The 18522-nt window shown below is 45.3% G+C and overlaps 1 protein-coding gene across 1 annotated transcript in view; it reads left to right on the top strand.

Annotated features, from left to right (window-relative positions):
* Positions 1-18522, top strand: part of LOC143767531 (oocyte zinc finger protein XlCOF7.1-like) — a 43144-nt gene that overhangs the window by 15245 nt on the left and 9377 nt on the right. The window contains exons 2-6 of the mRNA XM_077255943.1: positions 3080-3229; positions 3359-3538; positions 3621-3744; positions 3828-3925; positions 4123-4204. Coding sequence (XP_077112058.1) covers positions 3080-3229; positions 3359-3538; positions 3621-3744; positions 3828-3925; positions 4123-4204 — 634 coding nt within the window. The remainder of the gene's footprint in view (positions 1-3079; positions 3230-3358; positions 3539-3620; positions 3745-3827; positions 3926-4122; positions 4205-18522) is intronic.

Here is an 18522-nt window from a genome sequence, read left to right as displayed (position 1 = left end):
AACATCCTTAAGGGCTTCAGAAAGACCCTTTCTAAAAATTGCTGCCAGGGCACACTCATTCCATTCAGTAAGCACAGACCATTTTCTAAACTTCTGACAATATATCTCCGCTTCATCCTGACCCTGACACAAAGCTAGCAAGATTTTCTCTGCCTGATCCACTGAATTCGGTTCGCCATAAAGCAATCCAAGCGCCAGAAAAAACGCATCTACATTAAGCAATGCAGGATCTCCTGGCGCAAGGGAGAATGCCCAGTCTTGAGGGTCGCCACGCAACAAAGAAATAATAATTTTTACTTGCTGAATGGGGTCACCAGAGGAGCGGGGTCTCAAAGCAAGAAACAGTTTACAATTATTTTTGAAATTCAGAAACTTAGATCTATCCCCAGAAAACAAATCAGGAATTGGAATTCTAGGCTCTAACATCGGATTCTGAACTACATAATCTTGAATGCTTTGTACCCTTGCAGTGAGATTATCCACACAAGAGGACAGACCTTGAATATCCATATCTACACCTGAGTCCTGAACCACCCAGAGATTAAGGGGAAAAGAGAGACAAAACACACTGCAAAGAAAAAAAAATGGGTTCAGAACTTCTCTTATCCCTCTTTTGAGATGCATTAACACTTTGTAGGCCAGCTGTACTGTTATGGACCTGGTGGTTAGGAGCACCCGGAATGACCTGATGAGTAAACTAGTAATAGGAACAAGCTCTGGGAAAGTGGGAACTCTGCTGACCGCAAACCCCACTCCTATAACACAAACTAGAAATAGCCGTGGAGCGTACCTAACTCTCCCTAGACGCCTCTTCACAGCCTAAGAGCTAACTACCCCTAAAGATAGAAATAGAAGCCTAACCTTGCCTCAGAGAAATTCCCCAAAGGTAAAGGCAGCCCCCCACATATATTGACTGTGAGTTAAGAGGAAAGTCACAAACACAGGAATGAAACAGGTTTAAGCAAAGGAGGCCAGACTTCACTAAAATAGTCAGAGGATAGAAAAGGGAACTATGCGGTCAGCACAAAAGACTACAAAAACCACGCAGAGTAAGCAAAAAGACTCCCCACACCGACTCACGGTGTGGAGGTGCCACTCTGCACCCCAGAGCTTCCAGCTAGCAAGGGAATATCATGATAGCAAGCTGGGCTAGAAATTAGCAGTACTAAGAAATATATTCAGGAAGCAGTAACAACAAATGAACTAGCAAAGACTTAGCTTCTGCTGGAGTAGACAGGTCCTCAGAGAAGTCCAAGAGAGATCTGAACCAATACTGAAACATTGACAGCTGGCATCAAGTAACGATCTGAGTGGAGTCAAATAGGGAAGCCAGCAAGCAATAACGAGAGCAGCTGACAAAGCCAACCTCAGTGACCAGCAGTTCCGCTCAAAGCCACCAGAGGGAGTCCAAGAGCAGAACTAACCAAAGTACCATTCATGACCACAGGAGGGAGTCCGAGAATGGAATTCACAACAGTAGCTCCCCCGTTTTGTCATGGTATGTGTGGCTCCCCCTGTTGTATGCATGACTCCACGGTCCTGCATGGCTCCCACGCTTCCGCATGGCTCACACATGGCTCCAACACTCCCGCATGGCTCACACCCCCCATCCTACTCACCCTCCTCGCGCATCCCTGCATCTCAGTCCCGGTGCCGGCAGCTTTTCCTTGTTTCTGTGCTCAGCGGTCACGTGGTACCGCTCATTAAGGTACTGTATTTTCCGGCGTATAAGACGACTGGGCATATAAAACGACCCCCAACTTTTTCAGTTAAAATATAAAATATTCTTAAAAGTTGGGGGTCTTCTTATACGCCGTGTGTCATCCTACAGCGCGGGTGAGGACCAATCTGCATATGGTGGGGGGGAGTGGTCCCGATGATGAAGGTAGGGGGCGTTTCACAGGGAAGGTGTAAGCGGAGTATCCCCCTATTACCTCATTGTGGCAGCGATGCTCTCTGTGGGTCCCTGTGCTGGGGGGCTGCGGCGGCGGCTCCTCTTTCAGCAGTGTGGGGACTCTGTGCTGGGGGGCAGCGGTGGCTCTCTGTGCAGTGTCGGGGCTCTGCCGGTATTTCCTCAAAGCCCGGAGGCCACGGCAGCTCCATTTTTGTGATGCGGTGGCCTCCGGGAAAATGGACGCTGGGGGCGGCGCATGCTCAGTTTCAGATCTTGTCTCCTGAGATCTCGGGACGAGATCTGAATCTGAGTATGCGCTGCCCCCTGCGGCCATTTTCCCGCAGGCCACCACATCGCAGCAATGGAGCTGCCAGGGCCACGTTGCACAAAGAGGAGCTACCGCCCTCCAGCACAGAGACCCGCAGAGAGCATCGCTGACACAATGAGGTAATAGGGGGATACTCCATTTATACCTTCCCTGTGAGACGCTCCCTCTCTTAGTCATCGGGATCACTCCCCCCCCCCCCACCATATGCACATTGGTCCGCACCCGCCCTATAAGATGACACCTGTCATATAAGACGACCCCCGACTTTTAATAAGATTTTCAGGGGATAAAAGGTTATCTTATACGCCGGAAAATACAGTAATGAATATGTGCTCCACGCCTATGTGAGTGGAGACGCATACATATTCATTAACTTAAAGAGTGGTACCACCTGACCGCTGAGCACAGGAACAGGAAGAGCTGCCGGCACCGGGACAGTGATGCAGGGACAGAGATGCAGCAACAGAGTGTGAGTATTGATGTCTTCTGGAAGCTAGCGGCTGTAGTACAGCCGCCGACTTTCTGGACAATGACTCGTCTATAAGCTGAGGGGGGTGTTTTCAGCATAAAAAAAATGTGCTGAAGATCTCAGCTTATACACAAGTATATACGGTACTGGGATCCAAAAGAGCAGTCTTTTTTTTTGTGAGCGCAGCCAGGAGAGCCAGATCACCAAAAAGACCCTGACTGCCAATCACTAGTGGCAGTGAGAAAACTGCCTCTGCATTGTGATGTACAGTAACGACAGAGATCAGGAAGAAATTAAAAGGATTTCCCAATAATAGATAAATAATAAATACAAAATCTACTTGTTACATCTCCTGGGAACCTTTATGACACATCTTCTCCCCATTCAGGTCCCTACAATATCGGATCCTCTCAGTGAAGATCTTCTATATAAGAGAATTTTCCTGATTGATCTGTCAAATATGGATAGGGACAGGAACAAGATGGCAGAGAAGATGCTACACCTCACCCTAGAGATCCTCTTCCGACTTACTGGAGAGGTGAGAGATTCTGATGACGTCACATTACATCATTCTTATCTATGGGAATAACAGATGGACAGAACTGGAGAGGTGAGGACTCTGGGAATGTCTGTAGTGAGATTTATTAATGTGTGTCTCCATAATCAGGATTACACAGTAGTGAAGAAGACCTCCAGTGAGCGCAGTCAGACCCCTGTGTCTGAGGGATGGAGAACACCCCTGAGCCCAATCACAGGTCCTCCACCTCACCTCCTGATACATGAGGACATCAATGACCAGAAGATCCTAGAACTCACCTATAAGATGATTGAGCTGCTGACTGGAGAGGTGACACTGCTGGGAATGCTGGGACATTATACAGTAACGCTATAAAGGGATGGGGGTATGACAATATCATTGTATGTGTCAGGTTCCTATAAGGTGTCAGGATGTTGCCGTCTATTTTTCCATTGAGGAGTGGGAGTATTTACAAGAACACAAAGATCTGTACAAAGACGTCATGATGGAGGTTCCCCAGCCCCTCACATCACCAGGTAATAGACCGCACTAAATACACACGGCCTATAATTATCTGTATGTAAAAAATTAATTCAGTCCCTGTATGTGTTTTTTCCAGTTCTATCCAGTAAGAGGACAACACCAGAGAGATGTCCCCATCCTCTTCTTCCACAGGACTGTAAACTAGAAGATCCCAATGTTCCTCAGGATCATCAGGTAGATGAAGAGAAGGTGTCATGAGATCTCTATGATCTGTAATTGCTGTGAAGGTCTTGTGCTCAGTCTTTGTTTATCCTCTAGAATTATACACTGAATGGCCATTTTATTTAAAACATTTCTGGTCATTTTGTTAGTAATTGATCTTTTCTGTTTTTCTGAATCATTTCACGCGACTTTTACAATATTTATTTCAGGGTAACGATATGAGCAAAATTATTATACAACCATTTGTGATGGGAGATGTGCGATGTAAAGAAGAAATGTATAACTATCCAGGTGAGTAGTAACCACGAAATGCAGAGAAGAGTCACATCAGGGTAAATTACTATACAGAAATAGGTTCAGCTACATAAAAAAATAAAATTCCAGGGATGTGGGACCTATTGTAAAGCAATGGCTTTATAGCAGTTTCTGTTAGAAAAGAACAGATTAACTTCAAATAAGTTCACTATAAGCAACAGAAAAAAAGCAGGACACCTATGTCATGATATGTCTCTGTGCGTTGTTCTTGGCTCTACTGATTCCATAGCATTAATTTAATGATTTTTTTTATCTTAAGGAATGAAAATTACAGCACAGTCTTTTTTCCTGAAACAAGGAGCACTAATACTTTTTCTACTTTTCAAGTCAGGACTTATAGTAGCTCCAACGTTCCATCATAAATGAATGTAACTCCAGTGTAGTGGATATGGTTGAATAAGGCTGGTTTCACACTTGCGTTTTGATCTGCAGCGTTTTTTTAAAAAACGCATGTGGTGAAAAAACGCATGTAAACGCATGCAAACGCTGCATTTTTTAGACGCATGCGTTTTTGAACCCAGAAAAAAAACGGGAAAACGCGGCGTTTTCCCGCGTTTACATGCGTTTTTCCCGCGTTTGCATTTTTGAAACGCATGCTGAGAAGTGTGTGACAGCTGCCAATCATCAAAATCAACTAGAAAACACACTATTAATAGAATTAGCTAGGGTTAGGGTTAGGATCCCTAGGGTTTGGGTTAGGGGTAGCTTTTTATTAGAATGTCCTGGTCACCAGGTCACTGATAAGCCACCCCCCACCATCAAGGTGATAAAGGGATACAAACCCTAACCCTACCCCTAACCATAGGGATCCAAACCCTACCCCTAACACTAACCATAACCCTTGGGATCCTAACCCTAACTGTAACCCTAACCCTAAGGGTTAGGGTTAGGATCCCTAGGGTTAGGATCCCTAGGGTTACTAGGGATCCTAACCTTAGGGTTAGGGTTAGGTTTAGGGTTAGGATCCCTAGTAACCCTAGGGTTAGGGTTAGGGTTTTCTTGTTGTTTCTTGTGTTTAGGGTTAGGGTTTTCTTGTTTTTCCTTGTGGTTAGGGTTAGGGTTTTCTTGTTTTTTCTTGTGTTTTCTTGTGTTTTTCGGTAAAAACGCATGCGTTTTTAACGCAAGCAAATGCATGTGCTTAAAAACGCATGCGTTTACATAGACAGCAATGCATTTTTTTGCCGTGAAAAAACGCATGCGTTTTTTTGCGGCAAAAAAACGCCGCTAGAAATTACTACATGTTGCATTTCTGCAAATGAACGCACGCGTCAAAAAACGCATGCGTTGCCGAAAACGCGTCAAAACGCACGCTAAAAAACGCATGCGTTTTTTAATGTTAAGTATAGGAAAAAAACGCATGCAGATCAAAACGCAAGTGTGAAACCAGCCTAATGCTCTCTAAATGTGTAATATTTCTTAAAGAAACTCGTCTGACAAAAAATATTGGCCCCTACAATAGTTTAGATTGTCAAGTGCCAACATGTCACACACTATAATTACCCAGAGATGTCACAGTTTTTGACTACATTAGTTACTGCCCACGATATTCTGATTTAACCCCTTAACGACCGCCGATATGCCTTTTAACAGCGGCCGCTAAGGGTACTTAAACCACAGCGCCGTTAATTAACAGCGCTGTGGAAAAAGTGAATAGCGCCCTCCAGTTTGGGATTTTCTCGGTTGCCGTGGGTAGCCGAGACCCCAGAGAACATGATTCGGGGGGTTTTTACCAACCCCCGAGTTGAGATCGCCGGTAATTAACCGTTTACCGACTGTCGCAACAAAAAAAACCCGCGATTTTCCATTTAATTTCTCTGTCCTCTGATGTGATCACACATCGGAGGACAGAGAAATGGGGTCCCCGATCGCCCCCGATAGCCCCCCAATACTCACCTATCTCCCCCGGTGCTCGTGGCTTCCCATGGGTGCTGCCATCTTTTTCCGGGGAAAAAATGGTGGGCGCATGCGCAGTGCGCCCGCGCCTGGCACCCGGAAGATCTTTGGGGTCTCGGCTGCCGGGGGTCGGTTTTTACCGACCCCTGTTTTGCGATCGCGGGTAATTAACTGTTTACTGGCGACCGCAAAAAAAAAAAAAAAAAGCGATGTCATTCTCTGTCCTCTGATGTGATCGCACATCAGAGGACAGAGAAATAGGGGGATTCGGGGACCCTGTTATACTTACCGGTGTCCCTGGGTCCTCTTGCTTCTCCTGCTGGCCGCCGGCTTCTTGCTCCGGTAAGAAAATGGCGGGCGCATGCGCAGTGCGCCTGCCATGATCTGCCGGCCAGCAGAGAAAGATTCTTCCACTTGTTTTATTTTGGTCACTGTGAGATCCTATCACAGTGATCAAAATAAAAAAAATTGTAAATAACCCCCCCCCTTTATCACCCCCTTAGTAAGGAAAAAATAATAAAATAAAAAAAATGTATGAATTTCTATTTTCTAATTAGGGTTAGGGGTAGGGTTAGGGGTAGGGTTAGGATATGTGCACACGTAGAATGGTTCTCTGCGGATTTTTCCGCAGCGGATTTGATAAATCCGCAGGGCCAAAACGCTACGTTTTTCCTGCGGATTTACCGCGGTTTTTGTGCGGATTCCCCTGCGGTTTTACACCTGCGGTTTTCTATTATGGAGCAGGTGTAAAACCGCTGCGGAATCCGCAGAAAGAATTGACATGCTGCGGAATGTAAACCGCTGCGTTTCCGCGTGGTTTTTTCCGCAGCATGGGCACAGTGTTTTATGTTTCCCATAGGTTTACATTGTACTGTAAACTCATGGGAAACTGCTGCGGACCCGCCGCTGCGGAAACGCTGCGGATCCGCAGCAAAATCAGCAACGTGTGCACATAGCCTTAGGGTTAGGGCTAGGGATAGGGCTTGGGTTAGGGCTAGGGTTAGGGTTAGAGCTAGGATTAGGGTTAGAGCTAGGGTTAGGGCTAGGGTTAGGGTTGGGGCTAAAGTTAGGGTTAGGGTTGGGGCTAGGTTTAGGGCTAAAGATAGGGTTTGGGCTAAAGTTAGGGTTAGGGCTAGGGTTGGGGCTAAAGTTAGGGTTAGAGTTTGGATTAGGGTTTGGATTAGGGTTGGCATTAGGGTTACATTTGGGATTAGGGTTAGGTTTGGGATTAGGGTTAAGGCTAGGGTTGGGATTAGGGATAAGGGTGTATTGGGATTAGGGTTAGGTTTTGAGGTTAGGGTTGAGATTAGGATTAGGGGTGTGTTCGGTTTAGGGTTTTGATTAGGGTTATGGTTAGCTTTGGGATTAGGGTTTGGGCTGTTTTGGGGGTTAGGGTTGTGATTAGGATTAAGGATCAGGTTGGGATTAGGGTTAGGGGTGTGTTGGGGTTAGGGTTGGAGTTAGAATTGGGGGGTTTCCACTGTTTAGGTACATCAGGGGGTCTCTAAACGCCACAGCCAATTTTGCGCTCAAAAAGTCAAATGGTGCTCCCTCCCTTCTGAGCTCTGCCGTGCACCCAAACAGTGGTTTACCCCCACATATGGGGCATCAGCGTACTCGGGATCAATTGGACAACAACTTTTGGGGTCCAATTTCTCCTGTTACCCTTGTGAAAATAAAAACTTGGGGGCTAAAAATCTTTTTTGTGGAAAATTTTTTTTTTTATTTTCACGACTCTGCATTATAAACTTCTGTGAAGCACTTGGGCATTCAAAGTTCTCACCACACATCTAGATAAGTTCCTTGGGGGGTCTAGTTTCCAAAATGGGGTCACTTGTGGGGGGTTTCTACTGTTTAGGTACATCAGGGGCTCTGCAAACGTAACATAATGCCCGTAGACCATTCTATCAAAGTCTGCATCCCAAAACGGCGCTCCTTCCCTTCCGAGCTCTGCCATGCGCCCAAACAGTGGTTTATCCCCCACATAATCTCTTTGGGGGGTCTAGTTTCCAAAATGGGGTCACTTGTGGGGGGTTTCTACTGTTTAGGTACATCAGGAGCTCTGCAAATGCAACATGACACCCGCAGACCATCCCATCAAAGTCTGCATTCCAAGCGGCGCTCCTTCCCAGCCCTGATGGGTACCCAAACAGTGCCCCCCCCCACATATGGGGTATCAGCGTACTCAGGACAAACTGGTCAACAGATTTTGGGGTCCAATGTCTCCTGTTACCCTTGAGAAAATAAAAAATTGCAGGCTAAAAAATCATTTTTGAGGGGAAAAAAAAGGATTTTTTATTTTCACGGCTCTACGCTATAAATTTCTGTGAAGCACTTGGGGGTTTAAAGTGCTCACCACACATCTAGATAAGTTCCTTAAGGGGTCTAGTTTCCAAAATGGGGTCACTTGTGGGGAGTTTCTACTGTTTAGGCACATCAGGGGCTCTCCAAATGCGACATGGTGTCCGATCTCAATTCCAGCCAATTCTACATTGAAAAAGTAAAACGGTACTCCTTCTCTTCCAAGCTCTGCGGTGCGCCCAAACAGTGGTTTACCCCCACATATGGGGTATCGACGTACTCAGGAGAAATTGCACAACAACTTTTGTGGTCTAATTTCTCCTGTTACCCTTGTGAAAATAAGAATTTGTGGGCGAAAAGATCATTTTTGTGTAAACAAATGCGATTTTTTATTTTCACGGCTCTACTTTATAAACTTCTGTGAAGCACTTGGGGGTTTAAAGTGCTCACCACACATCTAGTTAAGTTCCTTAAGGAGTCTAGTTTCCAAAATGGTGTCACTTGTGGAGCGTTTCCAACGTTTAGGCACATCAGGGGCTCTCTAAACATGACATGGCATCCGATCTCAACTCCAGCCAATTCTGCATTGAAAAAGTCAAACTGCGCTCCTTCTCTTCCAAGCTCTGCGGTGCGCCCAAACAGTGGTTTACCCCCACATATGGGGTATCGGCGTATTCAGGAGAAATTGCACAACAACATTTATGGTTAAATTTCTGTTTTTACACTTGTGAAAATAAAAAAATATGGTTCTGAATTAAAATGTTTGCAAAAAAAGATAAATGTTCATTTTTTCCTTCCACATTGTTTCAGTTCCTGTGAAGCACGTAAAGGGTTAATAAACTTCTTGAATGTGGTTTTGAGCACCTTGAGGGGTGCAGTTTTTAGAATGGTGTCAAACTTGGTTATTTTCTATCTTATAGACCCCTCAAAATGACTTCAAATGTGATGTGGTCCCTAAAAAAAAATGGTGTTGTAAAAATGAGAAATTGCTGGTCAACTTTTAACCCTTATAACTCCCTAACAAAAAAAAATGTTGTTTCCAGAATTGTGCTGATGTAAAGTAGACATGTGGGAAATGTTATTTATTAACTATTTTGTGTGACATATCTCTCTGATTTAAGGGCATAAAAATACAAAGTTTGAAAATTGCAAAATTTTAAAATTTTTCGACATATTTCCATTTTTTTCATAAATAATCGCAAGAAATATCGAAGAAATGTTACCACTAATATGAAGTACAATATGTCACGAAAAAACAGTCTCAGAATCAGCGGGATCCGTTGAAGCGTTCCAGAGTTATAACCTCATAAAGTGACAGTGGTCAGAATTGTAAAAATTGGCCCGGTCATTAAGTACCAAATTGGCTCTGTCACTAAGGGGTTAATCACTTTCCATTGCAGCCAGGTTTTTGTTTCTCATCAGGCCTCATTATTCAAATCTGACATGTCACATTACTGAGTAGTAACTTTTACAATGCATAACCTTATCCCAGTGATTTTGAGACTTTTTTATGACTGACTGTAGTTTATGAAAGCGGTAAATTTAGGACAATATTTATTACATTTTGAACATTTTACAATTTTAAAATTTTAATTTTTATACCCTGTGGTAGTTCAACTCACTCAGCGGAACACGGAGGTAAAAAAACAGGAAGAGTGTCTCTTTAAATCTTCGGTTGGCTTATTATATGGTGGCATAAACCAACAAGAAGGGGAAAGTAAAACACAGCCCTTCAAGCAAAAACAGGAAAACAACAAAGAAAGCAAAATGCGTTTGCGGCTAGCAGCCCGCTCTGGAACAACACAGGTTTAGTCTTTCCTCCTCAGGACACAAACCACTGGAGATCCTCTCTCCATCCCTGCTGAACCAAGACTGCCTCTGTAGCCCAGCTATTTATGCTTCAGACCACACCCCGGGGTGGAGTTAGGGTGGACTGTGACGGGGTGTACGGCAGAGCAAGAAGGGACAACAGGCCAAGGGATGATTCCACAGATTTATTATCAAGAACGCTGGAACAACACAGGCAGGTAGATCTACAGAGTCCACAATTAGTCCAACGGAACAGGTTCGGGGGCACCTCCCGATAATCCTTGTGCCAGCTAACAAAATTATAGTCCACACGAGTCCAAGAGATCCCAAACAATCTCACGAACGACGAGATATGGCCTCAGCTCAAGTCTCGCTTCCGCAGTCACAGATGAATGTAGGGTCTTGCCTCAGCTAAGAATCCCTACTCCTTCTCCTTCCAGCATCAACTCACATCTGATCTCAAAATAAGAATGGATTGTCTGAGCTCCTGGGATCCGCCCCTGAAGGGGGTAGGGGTCACACCTTCTATTCAATGGCTGAGTCCACCAGAAGATTCTATTCTGGTTGGCGCCACTTAGTCTAGGTCGTATGTACATTTGACTAGCCACCTGCTGAGAGGAAGAATGGCTATTCCTTCACTAGTGTTGACAAAGCTTAATTACATTAAAGCTTAGGGCTGCAAGTATTGGGGGAAGGAGACATTGTTACAGGTAAACTCCTAGCACAATTAAATACATAAGTTACAGCTAATAGAAACCAGAGAACAGTTACATACATCAAATGGCATATTCAAATACAGGACAGGGCAAAAGTACAGATCATGACAATCCCTTCCCCTCCCAATTTGTGTACGTACTAGGGACCTCCACAGGTCGCTGGTTAAGTACACACAGGCAGAGCGTAACTTACATGTGGCTTCATGCAGCCACGAATCGGCATCGTAGCTCTCCCACATCATTGCCCAGGAGAACATCTGCAGGCAGACCACCCATCACCCCAACCACACATCGCCTGACACCAAAACCAAAGTTCAGATCCACAGTGGCTGTGGGAATAGTCTTCCATTGTCCACCAGCCAGTTCAATGACAATCCCAGGTCCTCTATGAATTGCCTCAGGCCGAACCACTCGGGGATCAGCCAGTGTGAGGAAAGCCCCTGAGTCACAAAATCCAATAAGTCTCTGTCCATCCAGCACGACCTCCTGCAAGTGCTTACCTCGATGAGCGGAAGTCATCATAGCTGCAGGTCGCACACCAAAAACTCCTAGCGGTGCAACATGGGTGGGTGAGGCACTAGGCCAGTCCTCACGTAGTGGTGACACGTCTTCCTCCATGGCACTTGGCTGTACATAATTAATAATATGTCTGGGTACAGGATCAATCCTCATTTGAACAGCTGGGTAGGAGGCTTGCAGATGCCCCGGCTGCCCACATCGATAGCATCTGTGCTGGGTCTCACTCCATCCAAGGCGTCCTCTTGGGTGAGGGGTAAGGGAACCTGGAGGCCGGCCCCCACCTGAAGGTGCTGTAGGGATTTGAGGACGACTCCTCCATGAGCTGGCTGGGCATGAGGCCTGCAGATGCCCCGGATGCCCACAGCCATAACACCTGCGCTCTGCTACTTCCTCTCCTCGTCGTATTCCAGAAAACGCAGTAGAAGCAACTGGAGGGACATTTACACGGGTATCAGCATGAGGTGGTGGCTTAGAGGAACGGGGAACAATGGGGACAGAAGAACTGGGGGCCACCGGGGTTGTGGGGCTGGTAGGCCTCTCTCGATCCTCTAACAGAACCCTCCACTGAGGCTTGATGGTGAGAACCTCATCAGCTAGAGCTGCAGCTTCCTCCACAGTGGCTGGTCTCCTCTCACGCACCCATTCCCGGATCTCAGCAGGGCACTTGAAGTAAAACTGCTCTTTTAGGATAACCTGGAGAAAGGTCTCCCAGGTTAAGGCCTTCTCTGCTTCCAGCCAGCGATTACATATTTGTTTGAGTCTGTGGGCATACATCTTGAAAGACACTTCCTCATTGCAGGCTAAAGTACGGAACTGAGTCCTGTAAGTGTCTGGCATCACAGCATAATGTTCTAGAATAGTCAGTTTAATCTCCGCATACTCACAGTTCACTCGAGGGCCCATAGCTCTATAGGCTGCGGCATCTCCACCCTCTAAGAGCCCCACCAGATGTCGGACTCGCTCCCTGTCCGGGACTTCCATTAATCGACACTGATGCTCAAAGTCCTGGAAGAAATCCTCAATGTCGCCTGAAGCCTCATTAAACGGCTTGAAGTCTTTGCGGGACACTCTGGGGAGTTCCCTCATGGTGGGTGCTGGGGTTACAGTCTGTCTGGAGCTTCTAGCTGCTTCCAAAGCGATCTGCCTCTCCAGCAATGCCATCTTCTGAGCTCTGTCCTCGGCTCTGTGAATGGCCTCCCTCTCCCTCTCCTCGGCTCTGTGAATGGCCTCCCTCTCCCTCTCCTGAGCTCTCTGAATGGCCTCTCTCTTATCGTCGATGGTGGCCGCGTCTCCCAGCAATGCCAACTCCTCCTCGTACCACACAACCTACTGACTTTTTTGGGTATCTACCTCCGGCTGCAGTCTTTCCTCCATTTGCTGTGAGGATCCTTCCTCAGCGTCATCTTGCAGGCGAACTCCTTCCAAAGCCGCAATTAGCTGCTCCTTGGAGAGTCCTTTAAAACGGACTCCTACTTCACGGGCCTTTGATTGTAGGCTCCCCAAAGTCCAGTTCTTGTACTCTGTGGTGCTGGTTCCCGATGTTGGGCCGTTGTCCTCCATTCCTTCTGCTCCTCTGATCCCACTGCTTGCCACCAGTTTGTGACGGGGTGTACGGCAGAGCAAGAAGGGACAACAGGCCAAGGGATGATTCCACAGATTTATTATCAAGAACGCTGGAACAACACAGGCAGGTAGATCTACAGAGTCCACAATTAGTCCAACGAAACAGGTTCGGGGGCACCTCCCGATAATCCTTGTGCCAGCTAACAAAATTATAGTCCACACGAGTCCAAGAGATCCCAAACAATCTCACGAACGACGAGATATGGCCTCAGCTCAAGTCTCGCTTCCGCAGTCACAGATGAATGTAGGGTCTTGCCTCAGCTAAGAATCCCTACTCCTTCTCCTTCTAGCATCAACTCATATCTGATCTCAAAATAAGAATGGATTGTCCGAGCTCCTGGGATCCGCCCCTGAAGGGGGTAGGGGTCACACCTTCTATTCAATGGCTGAGTCCACCAGAAGATTCTATTCTAGTTGGCGCCACTTAGTCTAGGTCGTATGTACATTTGACTAGCCACCTGCTGAGAGGAAGAATGGCTATTCCTTCACTAGTGTTGACAAAGCTTAATTACATTAAAGCTTAGGGCTGCAAGTATTGGGGGAAGGAGACATTGTTACAGGTAAACTCCTAGCACAATTAAATACATAAGTTACAGCTAATAGAAACCAGAGAACAGTTACATACATCAAATGGCATATTCAAATACAGGACAGGGCAAAAGTACAGATCATGACATGGACATCCTCCCACCCGCTCCATGGATATCCACATAAAAGCCAGCCCATTATATATTAGGTTAACCCCTCACGGCACTTAAGGTGCCGGAGGATATAAAACTTTTTATGAGTTTTATATCACTAATGTCATTAAGCGTAGCAACACTTATCTCCCCTCCAGCACTTTACTAGTGACTTTGTCACATATTCCCCCCTCTGCCCAAAGCCTTCTTTTCCCTTAACCATCTCAGAGGGGTATGGTCAGATACCAGCTTAAACCTACTTCCTAGCAGATAATATCTCAAAGTATCTATGGCCCATTTTATTGCTAAGCACGCCTTCGACGATGGCATAGTTTCTCTAGCATAAAGAGGTTCCGGCTCAGTTAAAGGATGGGATTCTTTTCTCCATTCACTTCCTGAGACAGCATGGCTCCCAAGATGACTTCTGACTCATCTGTCTGAACCATGAACTCTTTGCTGAAGTCTGGTGCGACTAGAACCTGATGTTTGCACAGAGCCTGCTTCAGCTCCTGGAAAGCCATCTCATTCTCAGCAGACCCCTTAATCATCGTCGATCTTGTGCCATGAAGTAGGTTTGTCAACGGTGCGGCAATTATGGCGAAACTTGGGATAAACTACCGGTAGTAACAGACACTTCCAAGAAACGCCCTCACTTGCTTCTTGGAAAGCGAATGTGGCTACTTCTGAATTGCCTCAATCTTGTTTATCTGTGGCTTGATTTCGTCCCTCCCGATGACATAGCCTAAGTATTTGGCCTCTTCCTTCCCTATGGCACATTTTTGGGGGTTTACAGTGAACTCCGTATTCCTCAACGCATCCAGGATTGGCTGTACTTTTGGTAGATGACTACTGGTGTAATGGAAACACCCATCAGGCATCGAGAAGGCTGTCTTCTTGGGACTCTGGGACATCGGGATCTGCCAGTAGCCCTTCGTCAGGTCGACAGTTGTAATGTACCTCGCGGTTCATATTTTCTCAGTTAGTTCTTCCACGTGGGGCATCGGCTATGCATAACATTTAGAGAGCTCATTCAGCCTGCGGTAGACATTGCAAAACACCACTTACTGTCGGGCTTCGGCATGAGGACGATGGGACTCGACCATCCACTTTTCTACTCCTCAATCAACCCGAGGTCTAACATTCTCTTCACATCATTTAATATTACCTCCCGATGTGCTAAGGGAATTCTATAGAGCTTGAGGTACACCCTTAAATGCGGTTCTGTCAAGACGTCATGTGTTATGATCCGGTGACCTTGGAGCCGCATAAAACTTTCTCTGGAGTCGGTGGAACCTGTACTGACCGCAAATCCTGAACTAACACCGCAACTAGAAGTAGCCGTGTGGTGTGCCTAACAAACCCTAGACACCTCGACACAGTCGGAGGACTAAATACCTCTATAGATGGAAATAGGAATACTACCTTGCCTCAGAGCAGAACCCCAAAGGATAAGCAGCCCCACACGAATAATGACTGTGAGTAGGAGAAGAAAAGACACATGCAGGTAGAAAACAGGATTTAGCAAAAGAGGCCACTCTAGCTAAATAGGAAAGGATAGGACAGAATACTAGGCAGTCAGTAATAAAACCCTTCCAAAAATATCCACCGCAGATAATACAAAAAATTCCACAATCTAACTAAAGACATGGAATGAATATCTGCAACCCCAGAGAATCCAACAAGACTGAGAAAATACTGACACAATCTAAGCTGGACAAGGAAACACAAAAGAATAGCACTGAATTATGAAGCACACAGCATGTGTGCCACAGAAAAAAAAAACCAGACATTTATCTTTGCTGATTTGGCAGAAAGGCAGGAGGAACCAGGGAGAGGTCCAACACCTCCCAACAACAATTGACAACTGGCAAGGACAAATGAATCCTGCACACCTAAATACCCCAGTCAGAACTGCAATCAGCAGACACACCTGACCAGGACTGCAACCCAGGGACAACTGCATTACCACCTGCTACCACCGGAGGGAACCCAAAAGCAGAATTCACAACAGTCATGCTTCAATACCTGTGTCTGCCCTGGCAACTCCAGAGAACAGGTCACGGTTCTGCTGCAACAGCTCCTGACACTGTTGCCTCTGGGCCAGCGTTGGAGTCTGCAATGGTGACATCGTCCACTGTGGCTTTGGGACTGGCTCCCAGGCAAGGGGTTTCCAGCATCTCCCAATCTCGCCATGGCTTGAGCAAGGTCATATGGTATGTTTGCTGCGGCTTTCTTTGACCTGGCTGGTGTATTTTGTAATTCACCTCTCTGTATTTCCACCACCTCGTATGGGCCTTGCCACCTTGGGGATAAGCACTAGCATGCAGTCCCCGGGCTGGAACTGCCTCGGTGAGCGGTTATACACCCTTGATCGTGCCTGGAGAAGATGCTCCTTCGCGATAGGTATTACTTCCGCCATCCTTGCCTGTAACTGGGAGCTTGAACAGCAAGAAGCCAGTAGATGCTTGAGGAACTTCTTACTTCTTATACTAAGAAGAGCAGAAATGGAAGCAGATAGTTCCAGTCTGGACCGTCCTTCTCAATGATCTTCTTGAGCATCGCCTTTAAGGTCTTAAGATGTATTGATGCCCTCGTGCAGATTTAACTAGAGGACCCACTAAATCCATGACAATCCTCTCAAATGGGACCTCTATCACAGGTAAAGGGACTAGGGGACTTCGGAGGTGAGTAGAGGTGACGGTTATCTGGCAGGTGGGGCAGGACCTACAATAATTTAGGATATCCCAGTAACATCCCAGCCAATCGAATTTCTGCATTATTCTCTCCTGGAGCCCAGCTATTGAAGCCCCAGACCACACCATGGGGTGGAGATAAGGTGGACATCAACCCACCCGCTCTATGGATGTCCACATAAAAACCTGCCCATTATATATTAGGTTAACCCTCATAGCACTTAGTGTGCTGGAGGATATAAAACTCTGGGTTTTATATCCCTGGCACAATTAAACTTAGTGACACATATCTACACTCCAGCACTTTACCAGTGACTGTCACAGCCCTTATTCCAGATATTTATTATCTATTTTGTGAACTAATTTACTGCATGTCTACTTCACATCAGCATCATGTTTGAAACATGTTTTTTTGTTATAACGGTTAAATGTTTATCAGCAATTTCTCATTTTCCAACAAAATTTACAAAACCAATTTTTTTAGGGACTAGATCATGTTTGAAGTAACTGATGGGCCTATATGACACATATTACCAAAACACCATTTCAAAAACTGCACCCCTCAAAGAGCTCAAAATCACATTCAGTTAGTTAATTAACCCTACACATGCTTCATAGGAATTAAAAAATGGAAGGAAAAAAATGAAAATGTAACTTTTGCAAAACAAATTTAGCCTTTGCGCCAAATTTTGCATTTTCACAAGGGTAACAAGAGACAATGCATCATATAATTTGTTGTTCAATTTCTCTTGAGTACACGCCAGGGCTCAAAAAAAAGGGAAGCAGCCCCATTTGACTTTTGGAGTGCAAAATTGGCTGGCGTAGGTATCAAACATCATGTTGCGTTTGCAAACACAGTGAAAAACACCCACAAGTGACTCCATTTTGAAAACTACATCCCTCAAGGAATTTATCTAGATGTGTGGCGAGCACCTTGAACCCTCAGGGGCTTCACAGAATTTTATAACATTGAGGCGTGTTAATTTTGCCTAATATTTTTTATTTTCACAAGGCACACAGAAGAAAATTGACTGTATCATGTGTCGTGCAATTTCTGCTGAGTACATCTACACACCATATAGGGTTTAAAACTACTGTTTGGGCACACGTCAGACCTTGAAAGGGAAGGAGCGCCAATTAAAATTTTCTGGAGTGCAGTTTTGACTGTTATAGATTGTGGATGCCAAGTGACCTCATTTTGAAAACTAAACCCCTTTCAGAATTTATCTAGTGGTGTAGTGAGCATTTTTAACCTTCAGGCAATTCACAGAATTGTATTAGACTGAGTAAATGGAAAGTTACCATTTATTTCACTAAAATATTGCTTTGGCCAAAGTTTTTAATTTAAAAAAGGGATATCAGGGGAAAATGGACCACATATCTTCAAAAACTACTTTTGAGGCACAGTGCAAAGCTCAAAAGGAAAGGAGCGCCATATTGGAGTGCAGATTTTGCTGGAATGGTTTGATTGTGAGATCCTAAGGTGCCAGAACAGCAGACCCCTCTATGGGGTGCAATGAGGATGTTAACACCACATGTGCCTCACAGAATTTTATTACATCAAGTGGTGAAGAAAGAATAATTACATTTTTAACACTAAAAAGTTGTTTTAGCCCCAAGTTTTAATTTTTTATAAGGGCTACTAAGAAAATAATAATAACAATAATCTTTATTTTTATATTCCTCAGCGCTTTACAGTTTGCACACATTATTATCACTATCAATCTAAATTACGTATCAGTATGTCTTTTGGAATGTGGGAGGAAACCGGAGTACCTGGAGGAAATCCACGCAAACACGGGGAGAACATACAAACTCCTTGCAGATTTTGTCCTTGTTGGGATTTGAACGTAGAACTTCACCGCTGTAAGGCTGCAGTGCTAACCACTGAGCCACCGTGCTGCCAAAAAAATGGACCTCTCAGTTAGTTATGCAATTTACCTTGAGTGCGCCAATACCCTACATGTAATTGGGAAATACTGTTCAGGCACAGTGCAAAGTTCAGAAGGGAAGGAGTGCCGTATTATATTGCAGATTTTACTGTTATAATTTGTGGGTGC

The sequence above is a fragment of the Ranitomeya variabilis genome, chromosome 4, assembly GCF_051348905.1.
Source record: "Ranitomeya variabilis isolate aRanVar5 chromosome 4, aRanVar5.hap1, whole genome shotgun sequence".
NCBI classification, from domain to species: domain Eukaryota; kingdom Metazoa; phylum Chordata; class Amphibia; order Anura; family Dendrobatidae; genus Ranitomeya; species Ranitomeya variabilis.
Note: the sequence above shows the minus strand (reverse complement) of the source record. Positions and strands in the feature narration are given on the sequence as shown.